We start from the raw sequence: 17915 nt of genomic DNA on the forward strand, positions 1-17915 counted from the left end.
TCTCACGGGCGATGGCATCACAGACTTACTGAAAACCAAAAAGGATAAAGGGATTAGCAGTAAACTAGGGGCTGGCGCCGTACGGCTTCTGGCATAAGGGGAAGAATCAACTAGTCATGAAACAGGTAGACATGTCAGACCCTTATCTGGTCTGGCCGGGGTGCTAATCTCCGATGGATGCTGCTTGTGCCTGGAGTTCAGACGGGCTGAAGGGCCTGGCTCACAGTGCCATCGCTCACTGCGCCTTAGCTCTAAGGGCCTGGTGATGAACATCTACTGCTGAGTAAAGTGAGATGAGTAAATTAGTGAGATTAGTAAATTAGTCTTCAAAAAGTCCTGAGTTAACTGTCAGTGTGCAAATATGCATAGACATTTCACCAACACAAACATGCATGGATACCTGCATTGAGCTGGTCTGGTCTGAGTTCTGCCGACCGGCTACTGGGCACTGGAACATATAGTAGAGGTAAATTAGCTCAGATTAGTCAACTCAAGTAGTACTCTTTTGGGACTGTTGAATGCACTTTATTATATTACCTTCGTCTCTGGAGTCATAGCGCGTGTTGCGCTCTCTTCCTTGTGTCTTGGGAGTTAATCCATTGACGACTGCTGCTCAAACACCTTCGCCGAGGCACTGGCTACTTCATAATGCTCTGTGTGTTCCTCAGCAGAGACAGAGGTTGTCAAGGCCCCTATTGGTGTGCTTGTGGAGGTAGATCTGGGAGGTGTAGGAGAATGGGCACTCAGAGCAGGAGAACACCCAAGTCTTGCACAACTTTAACATCACAGCTAGGAGAGCGAATGAGAGAGACCATTAAAAACGATTCTCTCACCTGTAGTACAAGTTCAAATATAGAGTGATTATACGTCATTGTAAATGAGAGCTTACTCTCAATTGATTCACGAGGTTAAATAAAGATTGAATGAATATGTAGCTAGTGGGGGGTAACAACCACACAACTGTGTACAGAGAATGAGACACTTGGTTCCCTCCTCTACTGGTGTTCATGGCCATGGCCACACACCTGGAATACTCTAACCTTGATTTAAAGGCATAAAAGTGGGGAACACATTCTTGTAACGATTCCTAAAACTGGAGGAAAAAAAAACGGGAAAATGATCTTCCTCTTCCCTCTCCTCATCACTCACTTCTGCATGGGGCTGAGCTCTACCCTGTCAGCAGTGGCAATACATAGGATAGCGGCTCAGCACACAGGAGAACTGCACAGAGAGGAAGGAGGAGAGAGAAAACCAACAACAAAAAAGGCAAGAAGGGTTAATAACTGAGCGAATCTTGCAAGTTTGCACTACAGGGAAGCAATTGCTCAATTTCCCTGATATTGTGGCGTCAGTGATGTGTCTTATGAATCTCACATGTCTGCCGCTAACATTAACTCAATATCAATATTCCCATTTGTTTATCCCGTCTATGGAAACGTATGTGCATTTGTACTTACGTGTGCCTGCCTATATTGATGATCAGGTGTTTCTCCACCTAAGGGCTGGCCAGACAGAACCATCAGAGACCATTGGGCTGAGCTGAGGAGAGAGCGACATGTTAGAGTGTGTGTGTGCATATGTATATGGTGCTCTTCTGTTAATACTCATGAGGGCATTTAACTGAACAAGACTCACAGAGCCTGTGGTGCTGTCCCAGGACTGCCCCTGGCCACGCCTGTCCCCGTCTTAGCGCCTCTTCCTGTCCCGCTCACCTGCTTCTTGCTCAGTTCAAACAAGAACTGGGAGGTTGGCAACTGAGAGCATGGGAGGGGAGAGAGGGAGAGAGAGCGAGAGTGGGTGACCCTCTCGTTGGCTGACATGCACACTCCACAGGACCACGTGATTTCTGACACGTTTAGAGGAACAGGGCAACATGTCTACCACCCTTCACCATCAGTAATTAAATAGATTTTGCAAGACACTATATTAGTAGTCCACATCATGAGTACCTATTATGCAAAATTTGGATTTGTATGTGAGTAAAACGTAGTACATAATTCTTTACCCGTTTGACAGCATGAGCAACCATTTCAACAGTTAACAGTAACATGAAATCACATCCCAAAACCACCAAGATGGCTGCTGTAACCAAAAAAGCCAAGATGGCTGCTATAACAAATCCTGCTAGCTAGCCTAGCTCCGTTGTTGGGGCTTCTAGTATTCTGTTAACGTTAACTTCGGAAAAATGAATTCCTAAAAACGAACACCTACTAACGGTGTCGTGGGTTAATGCGAAATCAATGAGTAAGCTAATTAGGTGGGCTAGCTTGCAGAAGCTAGCCCAACTTGTGATATTCCCACTATTTCTTTCTTTCTTTCTTTCTTTCTTTCTTTCTTTCTTTCTTTCTTTCTTATTATTCTCCCCGCTTTTTTGAACCTTAACTAGTTCTTCATACTTTGTGCTAGAAACTTCATTCAAACTTTAAAATGTTCATGACGTTCAGCTCTTGAACGGATCCATTCAGATTTTTGATATTTTTTATAGTTTTTAAGAAATTTAACTTTTAAAACATTTTTTTGTCCTATTGAAACTGCTTGAAATGCTTTTGGAATGTTCAGAAATTTTATGTTTTTAGAGTGGTGGCAGCAGTTGCTTTGAAAATATTCACACATTTTGTAAACTGCTGGCACTCCTACAGTCTTGAAAGCTCACACACATATTATACATCAAAACATTCACACAACTGTGCTGATTCGTACAATGTAAGTATCTAAGCAGTGTGACTTATAGTTTTCGCTATATGACGATTTGTTCGGCAACTGCGCTCCTCATTGAAACGTATGGCAACACACTCTAGCTTTTGAGCTGCTAATTTTGCATTTTTACTCTTTTTCTAACTTGTCGCCATGCCTACAGCGTTTAAGCTATACGGACATATAATAGCCTAAAATGTTCAGCATTTTCTCAGGATTCATATGGTGTCAAAATCTAGGCTGGCACCTTTATACTTTTTGAGAGAGAGCTGTCTGAAGCCAACATGCCTTTCCATTGAAGTGAATGAGAGGATGCTCAGTGTCAGTTGGGATTTGAATTTGGGGACACGTGCATGCTCTCTGTACAGGCACCCTTTATTGACTACTGTGGTAGCATTCATATTCATTCCTTCCTTCCTTCCTTCCTTCCTTCCTTCCTTCCTTCCTTCCTTCCATCCATCCATCCTTCCTTCCTTTCCTTCCTTACTTCCTTCCTTCTTTCCTTCTTTCCTTCCTTCCATCCTTCCATCCTTCCTTCCTTCCTTCCATCCTTCCATCCTTCCTTTCCTTCCTGCTTTCTTTCCTTCCTTCCTTCCATCCTTCCTTCCCTTCCTTCTTCCTTCCTTCCTTCCTTCCTTCCTTCCTTCCTTCCTTCCTTCCTTCCTTCCTTCCTTCCTTCCTTCTTTCCTTCCTTCCTTCCATCCTTCCCTTCCTTCCTTCCATCCGTCCTTCCTTCCTTCTTTCTTTCCTTCCTTCCATCCTTCCTTCCATCCATCCATCCATCCTTCCTTCCTTCCTTCCTTCCTTCCCTTCCTTCCATCCTTCTCTTTCCTTCCTTCCTTCCATCCTTCCTTCCTCCTTTCTTTCCTTCCTTCCATCCATCCTTCCATCCATCCTTCCTTCCTTCCCTTCCTTCTTTCTTCCTTCGCTTCGATCCTTCATTCCTTTCCTTTCCTTCCTTCCTTCCTTCCATCCTTCCTTCCATCCTTCCTTCCTTCCTTCCTTCCTTCCTTCCTTCCTTCCTTCCTTCCTTCCTTCCCTTACTTCCATCCTTCCTTCTTTCTTTCTTTCCTTCCTTCCCTTCCTTCTTTCTTTCCTTCCTTCCATCCTTCCTTCCTTCCTTCCTTTCCTTCCTTCCATCTTTCCTTCCTTTCCTTCCTTCCATCCTTCCTTTCCTTCCCTTCCTTCCTTCTTTCCTTCCTTCCATCCTTCCATCCTTCCATCCTTCCTTCCTTCCATTCCTTCCTTCCTTCCTTCTTGCTTTCTTTCTTTCTTTCTTTCCTTGCTTTCCTTCCTTCCATCCTTCCCTTCCTTCTTTCTTTCTTTCTTTCTTTCTTTCTTTCTTTCTTTCTTTCTTTCTTTCTTTCTTTCTTTCTTTCTTTCTTTCTTTCTTTCTTTCTTTCTTTCCTTCCTTCCTTCCTTCCTTCCTTCCTTCCTTCCCTTCCTTCCTTCCTTCCTTCCTTCCTTCCATCGTTCCTTCCTTCCATCCCTTCCTTCCATCCTTCCTTCCATCCTTCCTTCCATCCTTCCTTCTTTCTTTCCTTCCTTCCTTCCTTCCTTCCTTCCTTCCTTCCATCCTTCCTTCCTTCCATCCTTCCTTCCATTCCTTCCTTCCTTCCTTCCTTCTTGCTTTCTTTCTTTCTTTCCTTGCTTTCCTTCCTTCCATCCTTCCCTTCCTTCTTTCTTTCTTTCTTTCTTTCTTTCTTTCTTTCTTTCTTTCTTTCTTTCTTTCTTTCTTTCTTTCTTTCTTTCTTTCTTTCCTTCTTTCTTTCTTTCTTTCTTTCTTTCTTTCTTTCCTTCCTTCCTTCCTTCCTTCCTTCCTTCCATCGTTCCTTCCTTCCATCCCTTCCTTCCATCCTTCTTTCCTTCCATCCTTCCTTCCTTCCATCCTTCCTTCCCTCCATTCTTCCTTCTTTCCTTCCTTCCTTCCTTCCTTCCTTCCATCAATCCATCCTTCCCTTCCTTCCATCCTTCTTTCTTTCCTTCCATCCTTCCTTCCTTCCTCCTTTCTTTCCTTCCTTCCTCCTTTCTTTCCTTCCTTCCATCCTTCCTTCCATCCTTCCTTCCCTTCCTTCTTTCTTTCCTTCGATCCTTCATTCATTTCCTTTTCTTCCTTACTTCCATCCTTCCTTCTTTCTTTCCTTCCTTCCTTCCTTCTTTCCTTCCTTCCTTCCATCCTTCCATCCTTCCTTCCTTCCATCCTTCCTGCTTTCTTTCCTTCCTTCCATCCTTCCTTCCCTTCCTTCTTTCTTTCTTTCTTTCTTTCCTTCCTTCCTTCCTTCCTTCCTTCCTTCCTTCCTTCCTTCCTTCCATTCTTCCCTTCCTTCCATCCTTCCTTCTTTCCTTCCTTCCTTCCATCCTTCATTCCATCCTTCCTTCCATCCTTCCCTTCCTTCCATCCTTCCTTCCTTCCTTCTTTCTTTCTTTCCTTCCTTCCTTCCTTCCTTCCTTCCTTCCTTCCTTCCTTCCTTCCTTCCTTCCTTCCTTCCTTCCCTTCCTTCCATCCTTCCCTTCCTTCCATCCTTCTTTCTTTCCTTCCTTCCTTCCATCCTTCCTTCCTCCTTTCTTTCCTTCCTTCCTTACATCCATCCTTCCATCCATCCTTCCCTTCCTTCTTTCTTCCTTTCCTTCGATCCTTCCTTCCTTTCCTTTCCTTCCTTCCTTCCATCCTTCCTTCCATCCTTCCTTCCTTCCTTCCCTTACTTCCATCCTTCCTTCCTGCTTTCTTTCTTTCCTTCCTTCCTTCCATCCTTCCTTCCTTTTTTTCCTTCCATCCTTCCTTCCATCCTTCCTTTCCTTCTTTCTTTCCTTCCATCCTTCCTTCCTTTCCTTCCTTCCTTCCATCTTTCCTTCCTTTCCTTCCTTCCATCCTTCCTTCCTTTCTTTCTTTCTTTCTTTCTTTCTTTCTTCCTTCCTTATATTCAAAGAAATATTCAGAATGACACTCTTTTTCAGGCTGCAAACTCATAGTAGTACTAGCAGTACTTATAACAAACACCTACTGCAACACCTCCACAGCTACTGCTCCGCCCGGGGTGGGCTATAGACACATGGTCTCCAATGAGGGGTGCATGGGGATGGCCTGGCAATCACTGACCTGCCCCCCACAACCTCTGACCTGAGGGGGCGGAGTCTCGCCACCACGCCACTATCCACGCCACCGTCCCCACATCTCAGACCCTGAGTTGGCTAAAGACGCAGTTTTCACGGTTGGGTGCATGTGAATGGTCCGGGGAGCAGTACGCTGTCCTAGACCGGCTCTGACCCGAGGGGGCGGAGTCTCGTCACCACGCCACTATCTACGCCACTGGCCCCACAACTCAGCCCCTGATTGGGCTAGAGACACATGGTCTTCAGGGCGGGTAGGTGGCCCGGAGAGGGGTACACTGTCCTCAACCAGCTCTGACCTGAGGGGGCAGAGTCTCACCACCATGCCACTATCCACGCCACAGACCCCACAACTCAGCCCCTGAGTGGGGTAGAGACGCACGGTCTTCGCTGGTGGGTGCATGGAGATTGCCTGGTCCATAGTAGTTCTAGCAGTAGCTGTTACATACAGCTGCAGCAGCTAGCCCACCTCACATTTTCTCCAGGAAATGTACTTTCTAGTTATCACATTTTATTCCAAGCGATGAAACAGTACGAACGTGCAGGAGCTCGCGCAAGTCTGCTAGACTCGAGAAGACTCCACCATTGCCCGTAATTAGGAAACAATGACCCACGACAACACTTCACAAAAGTTATAGTGTACACAACTGAAATATTCTCAAGTCGCCAAGCCAACATTACAATTTAAGCTACAATTACACAAAAGCGAAAGTTATAACAATCATTGCGACAGAGTAATTTTACGTAGGCTACTTACTGTAGCTAGCCATGATGTACAGAAAAAGGCTAATCACGTTAGCTGGCTAGGTAGTTAGCTAACATTGGAAAGAGAGCATCTGCATATAGATAATCATTACAAAAGGGTAGCTTGCACATAACGTTGGTGTTTTATCTGGGACGATACCAAAATACATAGCTAGCTATGTATACATTGAAATTGAGATACTTACAGGATCTGTGTTGTCGCGGGGATAGAGACTGGCGTGTTGGTCTTTCTCAATCGTTTCTGTTTCAAACAGAACGGAAGTATACCCCGTCGTCGTCGTCTTCTTCGCTGGGTTTAGTGGCGGATCGCAAACAACTTTAATGTGCATACAGCCACCTACTGTACCAGAGTGTGTAACTTGTTTGTCTAGTTCTTCAATTGTGTCACCTAAGAAAGTAGCCCACTTTATTCATAGGCATATTTTTTATCATTATTTTTATTAGGCCTTGACTGCAAATCTTTAGAGTTAATATTAACTGTAAATGAGACACACAAAACAGACATGCAGGATTTCTCTTCATTATTACAATTCTGTAACTGTATGACTTCAAAATTTATTTTAAAACCTAAGTAATTTACAAATGTTCTGACCCACTGTGACACATTTCCAATAAAGTCAGGGTGGGACTGTAATGTAACAGCATTGTCACGTTATTAATTACATCTAATTACATCGTAGTTACGGATTTAAGCAGCAGTGACGGCTACGTTCCCTTACAGTCTCCTTGAGGTCGGTTATTTTGGTTATTTTGCTGAAAAGGCAAGTGTCAGCTAGGTGTCAGCTAGGTCCGCTGTTGGTACCTTTACGTACTGTGTTAGTAGGGAAGTAAATACAAGCGGTGCACATGTTTTTGAGTTTGATGTATTTGTGAATGTATTTGTGAATCACATAAATATATTTGCAAACATTATGAAAAATAACTACCATAGGGTTGACGGTAGATTTGTTTCAAAATCTATTTTGATTTGTGTCAGCAGTTTCATGGTTCGTGTCTCTCGCCAGAATGGTTCGTGTCTCAGGTGCAAGTAAATACAAGTTTGTGTTTGAAATATATTTGTGAACCACAAAAATACATTTGTGAAACAAGAATTTATTTGTGAATCACCAGAAAACATTTGTGAAACGAGAATTTATTTGTGAACCACACAAATGTATTTGTGAATCACCAAAAAACATTTGTGAAACATGTGGTGTATATTGACAAGTATTGAAACAGATCTAATAACCCCATACAAATGTAATTACTTTTGTGGCGAATTTGCGGATTAACATGTAGGCTAATCAGCGACGAGCAGTTATTTGATTCATTAGGGTAATGCAGGTGCTGTACTTTGCACACTTTTTTCCCCTTTTTTTTCCTTTGCACACATTGTGCTGTAGCTAGTCTACACAACACATGCTGCTGGCTACCGCAGAGAGGTGAACTCCTCCGTAGGCTATGTGGAGACAGTCTGATGCAGCTAGCTAAGCTAGCACTAGCTTGGCTAGTACGTCGTTAGCTGAGCCCAGCAGCTACAGTACTATAGTCCTAGTTTAGCTGGTTCTATCTAAACTAACTTGGGTGACGCTAGCTGCTAGCTGGTAGTTCCTCCTCACGACCTGTTCTTTGTAGCGAGACCGCATCAAACAAGGCAAGTCAAGTTATAGGAATGAATGTAGCCTAACTTATGTAAGTCAACTGTACGGGGCTGTGGGATAACACAGACAGAAATCGTGATACATTTTTATTTGGAGTAAACTTTACAACTGAGCCGAGTGTCCTTATGTATATATCTGTACCTGACTAGCTAGGTTAGCACTATAATAAGTTAATGTATGCTAGCTATACATTCTTATGTTGTACCACTCACCGTGGCTGGGCGATGGTGCACTGAAAATAGCTGGGTAGTTACTTGTTGACAGCCGGATGCTTGTCCACACTGGCATTGAGAAGATAGCTTTCATAGTCACACGCTGAATGCATATAACTCATAATACTATCATCTATAGATGAAAGCATAACTGCATGTTTTTCCAACCAATGAGAAAGCAATATTACAACAGTTACAACATTTAGTAGGCTAATGTTAGTCTACTGATGAAAATGAAACTGGTATTTGTCTTTAAAAATTGCATTTGCAGTCCTGCTATGAGGGACTCAGTTGTGCCATTTCGCTGTGTTGAACAATGCGATGTGTTTCACAGGGCAGACAGCGGAGTAACGTTATGCATCGCTGTTAATTATCCGGCAAACGGTGCGATGAGACGGACCGTGCAGATGTTATAAGGAGGTAATACGCCTTTTCAAGGAAATTGGAGGAACACGTTGTGATTGAAACGCATACCCAGCAGCTGAGCTGACAGCCTCGCAGGTCTGTCTGTGTGAGAAGTGCCTACTGCCTATGGCGGAGTTTGGGGAGAACGACGGCCAATTGTCCCCGTCTCATCCCGGGGATCCGGCCGCCGTGCCCCGCGAGGAGACCGCCGGGAAGATGCAGGGCTGTGTGTCGGTGCTGAACGGGGACTGTGGAATCACGCAGGCAGACATGGTCGCTTCAGGACCCGGCGCAGTACCTGACAGTCAGTGGCTTGAAACGCCAAATAACACTTCGGCTGGATCGGATGCCAATTCTGGAATACCTCGCAAGAGCAGTATTATAAAGGTATAACATTACAGCATAATTCACATATTTACATCGATAAACGAGTTATCTTATTTGCATGTATACATCTCTTTGTGGCCTAAATGTCATATGGCTCAGTATATTTTTCTCATGTTAGGAACCTCGCCCATCTGAGCACACCTTTTTTAGAAACATATTTACTCCGGGAGGCAGTCTGTATATGGAGCCGGTATGGTCTTCATGCCAGCTGCCCTCATTCTTTTCTCCGGTGAGATGTCGGCTATACTAGCTAGCTTCCTTCCACATGCATTGCTGTTTTGACTAGTAAATAGAAAGTCTAAAGGTATCATCTGGGCCTTTTGCTACACGAAATGCCAGGACATAAACTCCTATTGAATGATCTAACATTGATTAATGAGTAGGCACGCACACACACACACACACACACACACACACACACACACACACACACACACACACACACACACACACACACACACACACACACACACACACAGTGATTTAATTTCCACTGTTGACTGAGAGTTCACGCTTGAAGACTGTACAACAACGCTAGTGTTAATCTGAACTTGCAGATGAAGTGTTTCAGCTTGACTTCCATTACTGTGAGAGTAGTAGAAGGATGCAGATGTTTCTGACAGGCTCTTCAGACTGTCTGCGCCCTGGAGAGCATTAGTTGATTGAGATTCAGGTGTGTATTTAGCCAAGTAGGCTTGTACCTAGGAGGAATTTGCCTTGGTCTGTTGGTGCATGACAATTTACATTGTGAAAGAACAAAACAGGACAGTGCAAAATACAATAAGGAAGTGATATAATACAATCTAGATACAATGCTTGTGGGATGTATGGGGAGCATAGCAATCCAAAACAAAAAGATTGGCAGTGCATTCGGATTCCAGCAGTTGCTATATGTCCAGATAGACTACCGAAATCATGTATTTTATAGGCTATAACAAACCAATTGAATGCATTTTTGAGGAGTTGTGGATACTAGCGTGAATTATGTGCCTCCTTCTCCACTCCCAGTAAGCGTGTAACTAAGATAAATGTTCAAAATCTTGGAGCGCCCCTTTTTAAGTTTATGTGATCTCTCAAAGTGTTTTCATGAAGAGGTTGGATGTGTTCCACATGCTGGTGTTTTCATCTGGGACAAGAGACACCAGTGAAGTCAAATCAGTTCCATTCTTCCAGAGCAGACATGGGCTAGTAAGCAGTTAATCACACAAGGCTTTATCCTGTGGCTCAGACACAAGTATTGTCTTTCTCTGTCACAGTCTTTTCTTTCCCTCTAACCTCAAGTGCACAGTCACCATGTTCCTCATTACAACTGATTAGCTCTGTGCACAACCGCATGTTTGTGCTGTTCTTGTGGAGAGAAGGCAGTATGTTGTCAGATGGCCTCAGTATTAACCAATGAGTGATGACCCAATGAAGGAAATGACGCCTTGTTTCTTCACACTGACTGTGTTGCAAGGTTGTCCGTTAGGCTTGTTGTTCCTAAAACTGAAGACTAGCTTAGGCCAGACGGCTAACTAACTGAACCAAATTAAATGTCACTTTTAACATGAGGCATATTTCATACATTGACTTGGTTATTCGGGTACCTTAATTTCCTACACAGCTCTATAGCACCTTCTTGGCACATTTGAGGTGTTGCACTTCGAGGGCCTCTACGGCTGGAGATTGATGGAGGTAATATTGACATTTCGGCCTTGTAAAGCATAGTGTAGAACCCCCAGTAATCTCTCACCACACAATTACCTGTCCCAGCTCTCATCCAGCGGACGATTATTTATTTAATCTGCCGTGTATCGGAACTGGTGTTGCTCTTTTAGAGAGTTCATGTCAGCATAGCTTAGAAAAGTATTGGAAGGAGGATAAATTATAATGCGTATCTCACTTTCTCACTCTAACTGTCCAAGCTTTTGATTGGACGAGAGCAGCCCCCTATTAAATAACATTCCACATCAACACACTTCTTATTGCATAAAGATTAATTCCCCACGTCTTGCTAGAACTGACTGTTCCAGACGTTTTCAAAAGGCAGTCCAATGCCAAAAATTATCCAGTCAGCAAATCAGCTTTTGGCTCACCACCAATTTCCCAAATTCAATAAGGGAGTGTCGGACCACAAAATAAAATAAAAAACGTCTCCACCAGCCTTCACGAGTTGGTCCCTATCTAATCATTTTTACTTTGTTTTTCACTTTTGAAGAACAATGGGCACTTTTACTAATGAATCAAGGCATTGTAGGCAGGTTGAAGTCAAAATGGACAGCAGGCCAAGATGGATAGCTCCCATTAGTCTCAATGGGGTGTGCTGCAGGTCTCTGAACTCCATAAAATAACCTGTATAGCCTTATAGCCCACACCTTTCTACTGTATAGTCTTATAGCCCCCACCGCTCTACTGCATAGCCTCATCCCCCCCATCTCTCTACTGTATAGCCTCACCCCCCCCTATCTCTCTACTGCATAGCCTCACCCCCCCCATCTCTCTACTGTATAGCCTCATCCCCCCCACCTCTCTACTGTATAGCCTCATCCCCCCCATCTCTCTACTGTATAGCCTCACCCCCCCCATCTCTCTACTGTTTAGCCTCACCCCCCACCTCTCTACTGTATAGCCTCACCCCCCCCATCTCTCTACTGTATAGCCTCATCCCCCACCTCTCTACTGTATAGCCTCACCCCCCCATCTCTCTACTGTATAGCCTCATCCCCCCACCTCTCTACTGTATAGCCTCATCCCCCACACCTCTCTACTGTATGGCCTCATCCCCCCACCTCTCTACTGTATGGCCTCATCCCCCCATCTCTCTACTGTATGGCCTCATCCCCCCACCTCTTTACTGCATAGCCTCACCCCCCCCCATCTCTCTACTGTATGGCCTCATCCCCCCACCTCTCTACTGTATAGCCTCATCCCCCCACCTCTCTACTGTATAGCCTCATCCCCCCCATCTCTCTACTGTATAGCCTCATCGCCCCACCTCTCTACTGTATAGCCTCATCCCCCACACCTCTCTACTGTATGGCCTTATCCCCCCACCTCTCTACTGTATGGCCTCATCCCCCCATCTCTCTATTGTATGGCCTTATCCCCCACCTCTCTACTGCCACCAGTCACTGTAGCCTCGTCTGACGTGTCTGCTCCTTTAAACAGTGATACCCCTGTGCTTTTTGGGGGGAGGATTATAATTCATTGTGAACAGCCTACACACGGTTGAATTCATAATAGATATAAGCACTCTGAAATGAGAAGGCTAGGACTTACTCAGCCTGCAGCCTCGTACAATATAACACGGATTCCTTTCTTGATCTTTGGCTTTACAGTTGCTTGTGTGTTGAGTTTCGACATGATTGTAGTTATGAGGAGTAGACCTGCTCAAATAACATTATTCGACATGGCAAAAGTTTGTCTCCACTCATAGAGCCAAGAGGGAATACGGTGAGAAGATGGAATACATATTCAAACAAGGCGACCTCAGAAGTGTGTGGCAGGGATTAAACACCATGACTGACTATAAGAGATCTCCATCCTCCTCAGGAGACGTAGACGCTGCTCTCGTGAACAGCCTCAACACTTTCTATGTTCGCTTTGAGACCAACGACGGCTGGACGGCTGTCTCACCTGAGGCGGAGGAGAATGTAAGGGAAGAGAGCACTCATTCTCTCTGAACATGACGCCAGAAGGGTGTTTAAACAGGTGAACATCAGCAAAGCTGCGGGACCAGGCGGTATCGCAGGGCAGGTCCTCGAGGCGTGCGCCAACCAACTGGATCCTGTGTTCACAGTGATATTCAACCTGTCCCTGGCGCAGTCCATTGTCCCTACATGCTTCAAGAAGTCCTTCATCATCCCCGTACCAAAGAAGCCCAGACCAGCCTGCCTCAATGACTACCGCCGGGTAGCTTTCACCTCCATGTAGTCCAGTTGCCAAAATGTTGACCCTGCAATGTTAACTACTGTAAACCTTTTTCAGAAATGTGTTCTATATAGTTAGGAGAGCTAAATTAGCTTGGTTGCTACTTGTGAACTCTTGAGCATTTCTCAGAATTCAAGATGGCTGCCGCCGCTACCATGGATCTTGGCCAATTTGTAACTTCTGATCTCATTGACCTAGAGGGTCATGTTATACCTCTTTTTAGGGGCATTTGAGGGTGGGTAGTCCATTTCTGGAGGTATATTTTGGATACAGGGTCAAAGTCAAGGTCAAATTTGACCATCAGAAAAATCAACTCTATTTTATGAGTCATTTTACTGGAAAGAATATTATTCTATAAAATGAAGGTCAAAGCTCAACGTAAGACACTTTAATGAATTGTTCATAAGACATGAAGACAGAACCAGAGACTTCTTGCACACAGTATTAAGACCTCTATAGAGACATTGAGCACAGCAGTATTACCAGCCATCAGATCAATCCTATAAAACTCATCATCTTCATTTAGCTCCCCTTTGTCGTCTTCAATGTTCATCTGCTTGCTGGTGAAAGGACTACAGCAGGCGACTCCTCCCTTGTAGTAGTCCGTCCATGCAAGGCCTGCGCTGTTGCAGCTGCAGCGTGCACTGCTGCATGCCTCGCCCTCTGCAGCGCAGCTGCAGCTCACTACATCCAGGAGTGCTTGGGGAGCAACTGGCGCTGTTGAGACAGCCGGTGTGATGGTGGAGCCTTCGATGCAAACGATGCAAGTAGGGATTGGACTCAGCTCAAACTGGAAGATGTCGCTTAAATTACGCTGTGCTGCTGCCCCAAGACCAACAGCCGACTGAACAGTGTCTCAACATCGTAGATAGCCTTCCCCTTGATTTGACCTTTTTCTTTATGGTTGTGTGGAAGTCACTGCTTGGCAAAGCAGAGAACTGCTTGCTCTGTTCACTCCCGATAGCCAGTGCATCCTGAACGTTGACTGTGTCGGGCGCCACTTGGCCATTGCAGATGTTATAGACACCTGGATGCTGCTCATTGAGGGGGTGAGTGTACTTCTCCAGCTCTGCTGCGATTCTCTTCCTCCGATCGGCCTCATCCAGACTCCTTCTTCTCTCTCCTTCCTCCTTGTGTTTGCTCTTCTCCTCTGTACATATCTTCCATGGCGATGCTGAGGTGGGCACACACACTAAAACTGTTGACCCACACAGCCACTTGCTCGCCGCTTGTCGAAATGCTTTTCATACCTCGAGCACCCTTCCCTTGCTTGATATATGTTTGCTCACCATACTGATCTGCTGGCACTGCAGTCCCACCATCTGAGTGCCGACAGACATGCGCGCCTGCCAGGAGGTCCTCCTTGGCACGCTGGGCAAGGTGCTACATCTGTTGCATATACCAGCTCAGGTAGTGGGCATACTTGTGGTGACCTGCTGCAAAGAAATATGGCAGCATGGCCTTGAGACAGTACTGCTTAAGAAGGAAGTCACCATTGCACTCTCCACGCAGGAACATGAGTGCCAGCAGTGTAGGCTTGACAAGGCAGTCCACCCATAGCCTCCCAGTCGGGTGTTCTCTGGCTGTCTCCAGGTAGTTGCTCAGCTCCTGGTATCTGGTCTTGGCGCCATTCGAGTAGAAACTCTGTAGCAACACGGCAATGATGAGACGGTATGCCCGTCCAGGCAGGCATTCCCATTGATAATGCTGGTGATGCCACCAAACGGTGCGCTCATGAGAACATCCATACCAGATGCCTGCTGCAGTGTCTCTATACATCCCAGGAAACTCATAAGAGTGTGCATCATGCCCGGGTGGAGGATGAGGCTGCTCCAGCGCTGAGGGTCGTTCCATTGGACTAGGCATGCAGTCTGATACAGCTGGAGGTCAACTGAGAGGTGGGTGTACTGCATCCCGAAAGTATTGAGAGTCCTTTGAAGATACACAAGTGTAGTCAGAACGGTGTCTGGGTGAGCAGGTGCTGAGTTGATCATCGGTCTGAACACCACCAGTGTCTTGGGCTTCTGGGCAGAACCTGCCACCAGTTGGTCTTGCTGAGCATTGAAGACCGCTCACTCTACCGGCTTGTTGTGCTCGTGGACTTGCGACAGCCATGCCGCGTCTCGCTGCTAACTGAACCTGACTGCAGAGGACAATCATTTTTCTGATTTATGGTCAAATTTGACTTTTAACCTCTGATTTGACCTCGACTTTGACCCCATATCCCAAAAAAATAACTCCAGAAATAAACTCCCCGCCCTCGAAAACCCCTAAAAATTGGTATTTCATGACCCTGTAAATCATTGAGATGAAACATTGCAAATTGGCCAAAATCAATGGTACACAGAACACATTTCTGGAAAAAGGTTTACAGTAGTTAAAGGAATAGTAAAGGGAAAATGCATGTTTAGCCCTGTTTTAGGGTAACTTGTGATCATATACAATGATTCAGATCAAAACGTTGACAAAGCTAGCATTTTCAAGAAAGTTGATAATTGCTCTTCCACCGTTTTGGTCATACAATGGATGTGGATGGGCATCTTGAAAAATCATTCAAAAACATGTTAAACTCTCGATTTCAAAGACAAGAAACTCACCTACAGTAGGTGTTAGTTGGCGTTCTGGCATATAATTCGCCATAAAGTAAGATTCTAGTTCATCTGGAAATACGAATACTTTCAGTGAATTTGATGTCAGAACACCAACGGACACCAATTACACCCCCGGTGAGCTTCTCGTCTTTTAAACCGAGGGTTTAACATGTTTTTGAATGATTTTTCAAGATGCCCATCCACATCCATTATATGACCAAAACGGTGGTAGAGCAATTATCAACTTTCTCGAAAATGCTAGTTTTGTCAACGCTTTGATCTGAACCATTGTATATGATCATAAGTAACCTTAAAACAGGGCTAAACATGCATTTTCCCTTTACTATTCCTTTAACAATAACTTTTAGCAGGGTCTCATATACTGTAGGACATATATGGCTGGCAACTCGACTAATCGTGATGAAGTGCTTTGAGAAGCTGGTCAAGGAACACATCTGCTCCTCACTGCCCAGCACACTAGAACCCTTACAGTTCACATATCCCACCTAGACAAGAGAAAGGGGAATGTGTCAGATTATGTGACACTGCTGTTCATTGGCTACAGTTCAGCTTTCAATACCATAACCCCACCCAGACTCGACACCAAGCTCAGGGTCCTAGGGCAAAACGACACCCTCTGCAAGTGGATCCTGGACTTCCTGTCAGACTGACCCCAGGCGGTGAAGGTAGGCAACCTCACCTCATCCTCTCTCACCCTCAACACAGGAGCCCCCCAGGGCTGTGTGCTGTGCTCACTACTGTACTCTCTGCACACGGCATGACTATACAACCACCTTTGACTCCAATACCAACGTCAAGTTTGCCGACGACACCCACAACAATGAGAGGGCCCACCTGGAAGAGGTGAGGCTCCTGACCCAGTGGTGTCAGAAAAACAACCTCCATCTGAACATGAGCAAGAGAAAGGAGATGCTGGTGGACTTTGGGAGGAAGCAGGAGAGGAACAACCCCCATCTAATTATCAACAGGTCCCTTATAGAGAGAGTGGACCGCTTCAAGTACCTTGGCGTCCAGATCACCAAGGACCTGACATGGTCAGCACACATAGACATTGTGGTAAGGAAAGCATGTCAGAGACTGTACCACCTCAGACAACTGAGGAGATTCAGAGCGTCCCACCTGATTCGAAAGAGCTTCTACTCATCCATGATCGAGAGCATCCTGACTGGGAATATCACCACCTGGTACGGGAACAGCAGCTCTTAGGATCTGTTGGCCGAACGTACTGTACCTTGGAGGGTTGACCAAGGCCAACAGGATCCTGAAAGACCCCAGCCATCCAGGAAATGTACTGTTCACTCTACTACGGTCAGGGAAGAGATACCGCAATCACATGGTGAGCACAGAGAGGCTCAATAAGAGCTTCTTCCCGCAAGCCATCTCGCTCCTGAATTACTCAATCTAGAACAGGGGTGGCCAACCCGCGGCTCGCGAGCCGCATGCGGCTCTTTGCCCGTCAATGTACGGCTCCTCCATCCATTCATTTAAAAAAGTTGCCTTGCGGCTCTTCCATCCTTTCATTAAAAAAAATTATTAATTCATGCCATAAGAACGTTTCTCTCTCTCTCGCTGTGCATTTCTTCCCGCCCACTTTAGTTTATTGCAGAATTGTCATAAAATCTAGGCTATATATATGATTCGTTTCGCTAGGTCGCGAGGAAGTCGCGTGAGTACCACTTCAAACCAATCATATAGGTAGTAAATCACCTTGGTAACAAAATAATTGTAAACCAAATAATTTGCTTTGCGTGGGTCAGTCTCTTTTACGACAAAAGCTAACGTAGCCTATAGGCTACTGTACACAACCAAAGAATGGCTGGAAATAAATGCGCAGCGATAAGAAAATATGAAGACGAACACAGGACATTTTTTACCCGAGTGGGAGAGTCATTTTTTCTTCATAAAACGTAATGGTAAGCCATTCTGTCTGATATGCCAGACATCATTGGGACATTTCAAAGCCTCAAATCTCTAGCCCAGTCCAGCCCAACCCAGCCCAGTCCAGTCTAACCCAGCCCAGTCCAACCTAACCCAGCCCAGTCCAGCCCAGCCTAACCCAGCCCAGCCCAGCCTAACCCAGCCCAGTCTAGCCTAACCCAGCCCAGCCCAGCCCAGTCCAGCCTAACCCAGCCCAGTCCAGTCCAGTCCAGCCTAACCCAGCCCAGTCCAGCCCAGCCTAACCC

The 17915-nt window shown here is 45.4% G+C and overlaps 1 protein-coding gene across 1 annotated transcript in view; it reads left to right on the plus strand.

Annotated features, from left to right (window-relative positions):
* Positions 1–8950: 8950 nt before the first annotated feature.
* The window catches only part of plcl2 (phospholipase C like 2), a gene marked incomplete at both ends in the record, with an annotated part of 60701 nt that continues 51736 nt past the window's right edge, over positions 8951–17915 (plus strand). The window contains one exon of the mRNA XM_084442479.1: positions 8951–9211. Within this exon, the coding sequence (XP_084298605.1) occupies positions 8951–9211 (261 nt within the window). The remainder of the gene's footprint in view (positions 9212–17915) is intronic.

Source organism: Borostomias antarcticus (genome assembly GCF_949987555.1).
Source record: "Borostomias antarcticus genome assembly, chromosome: 8".
NCBI lineage: Eukaryota > Metazoa > Chordata > Actinopteri > Stomiiformes > Stomiidae > Borostomias > Borostomias antarcticus.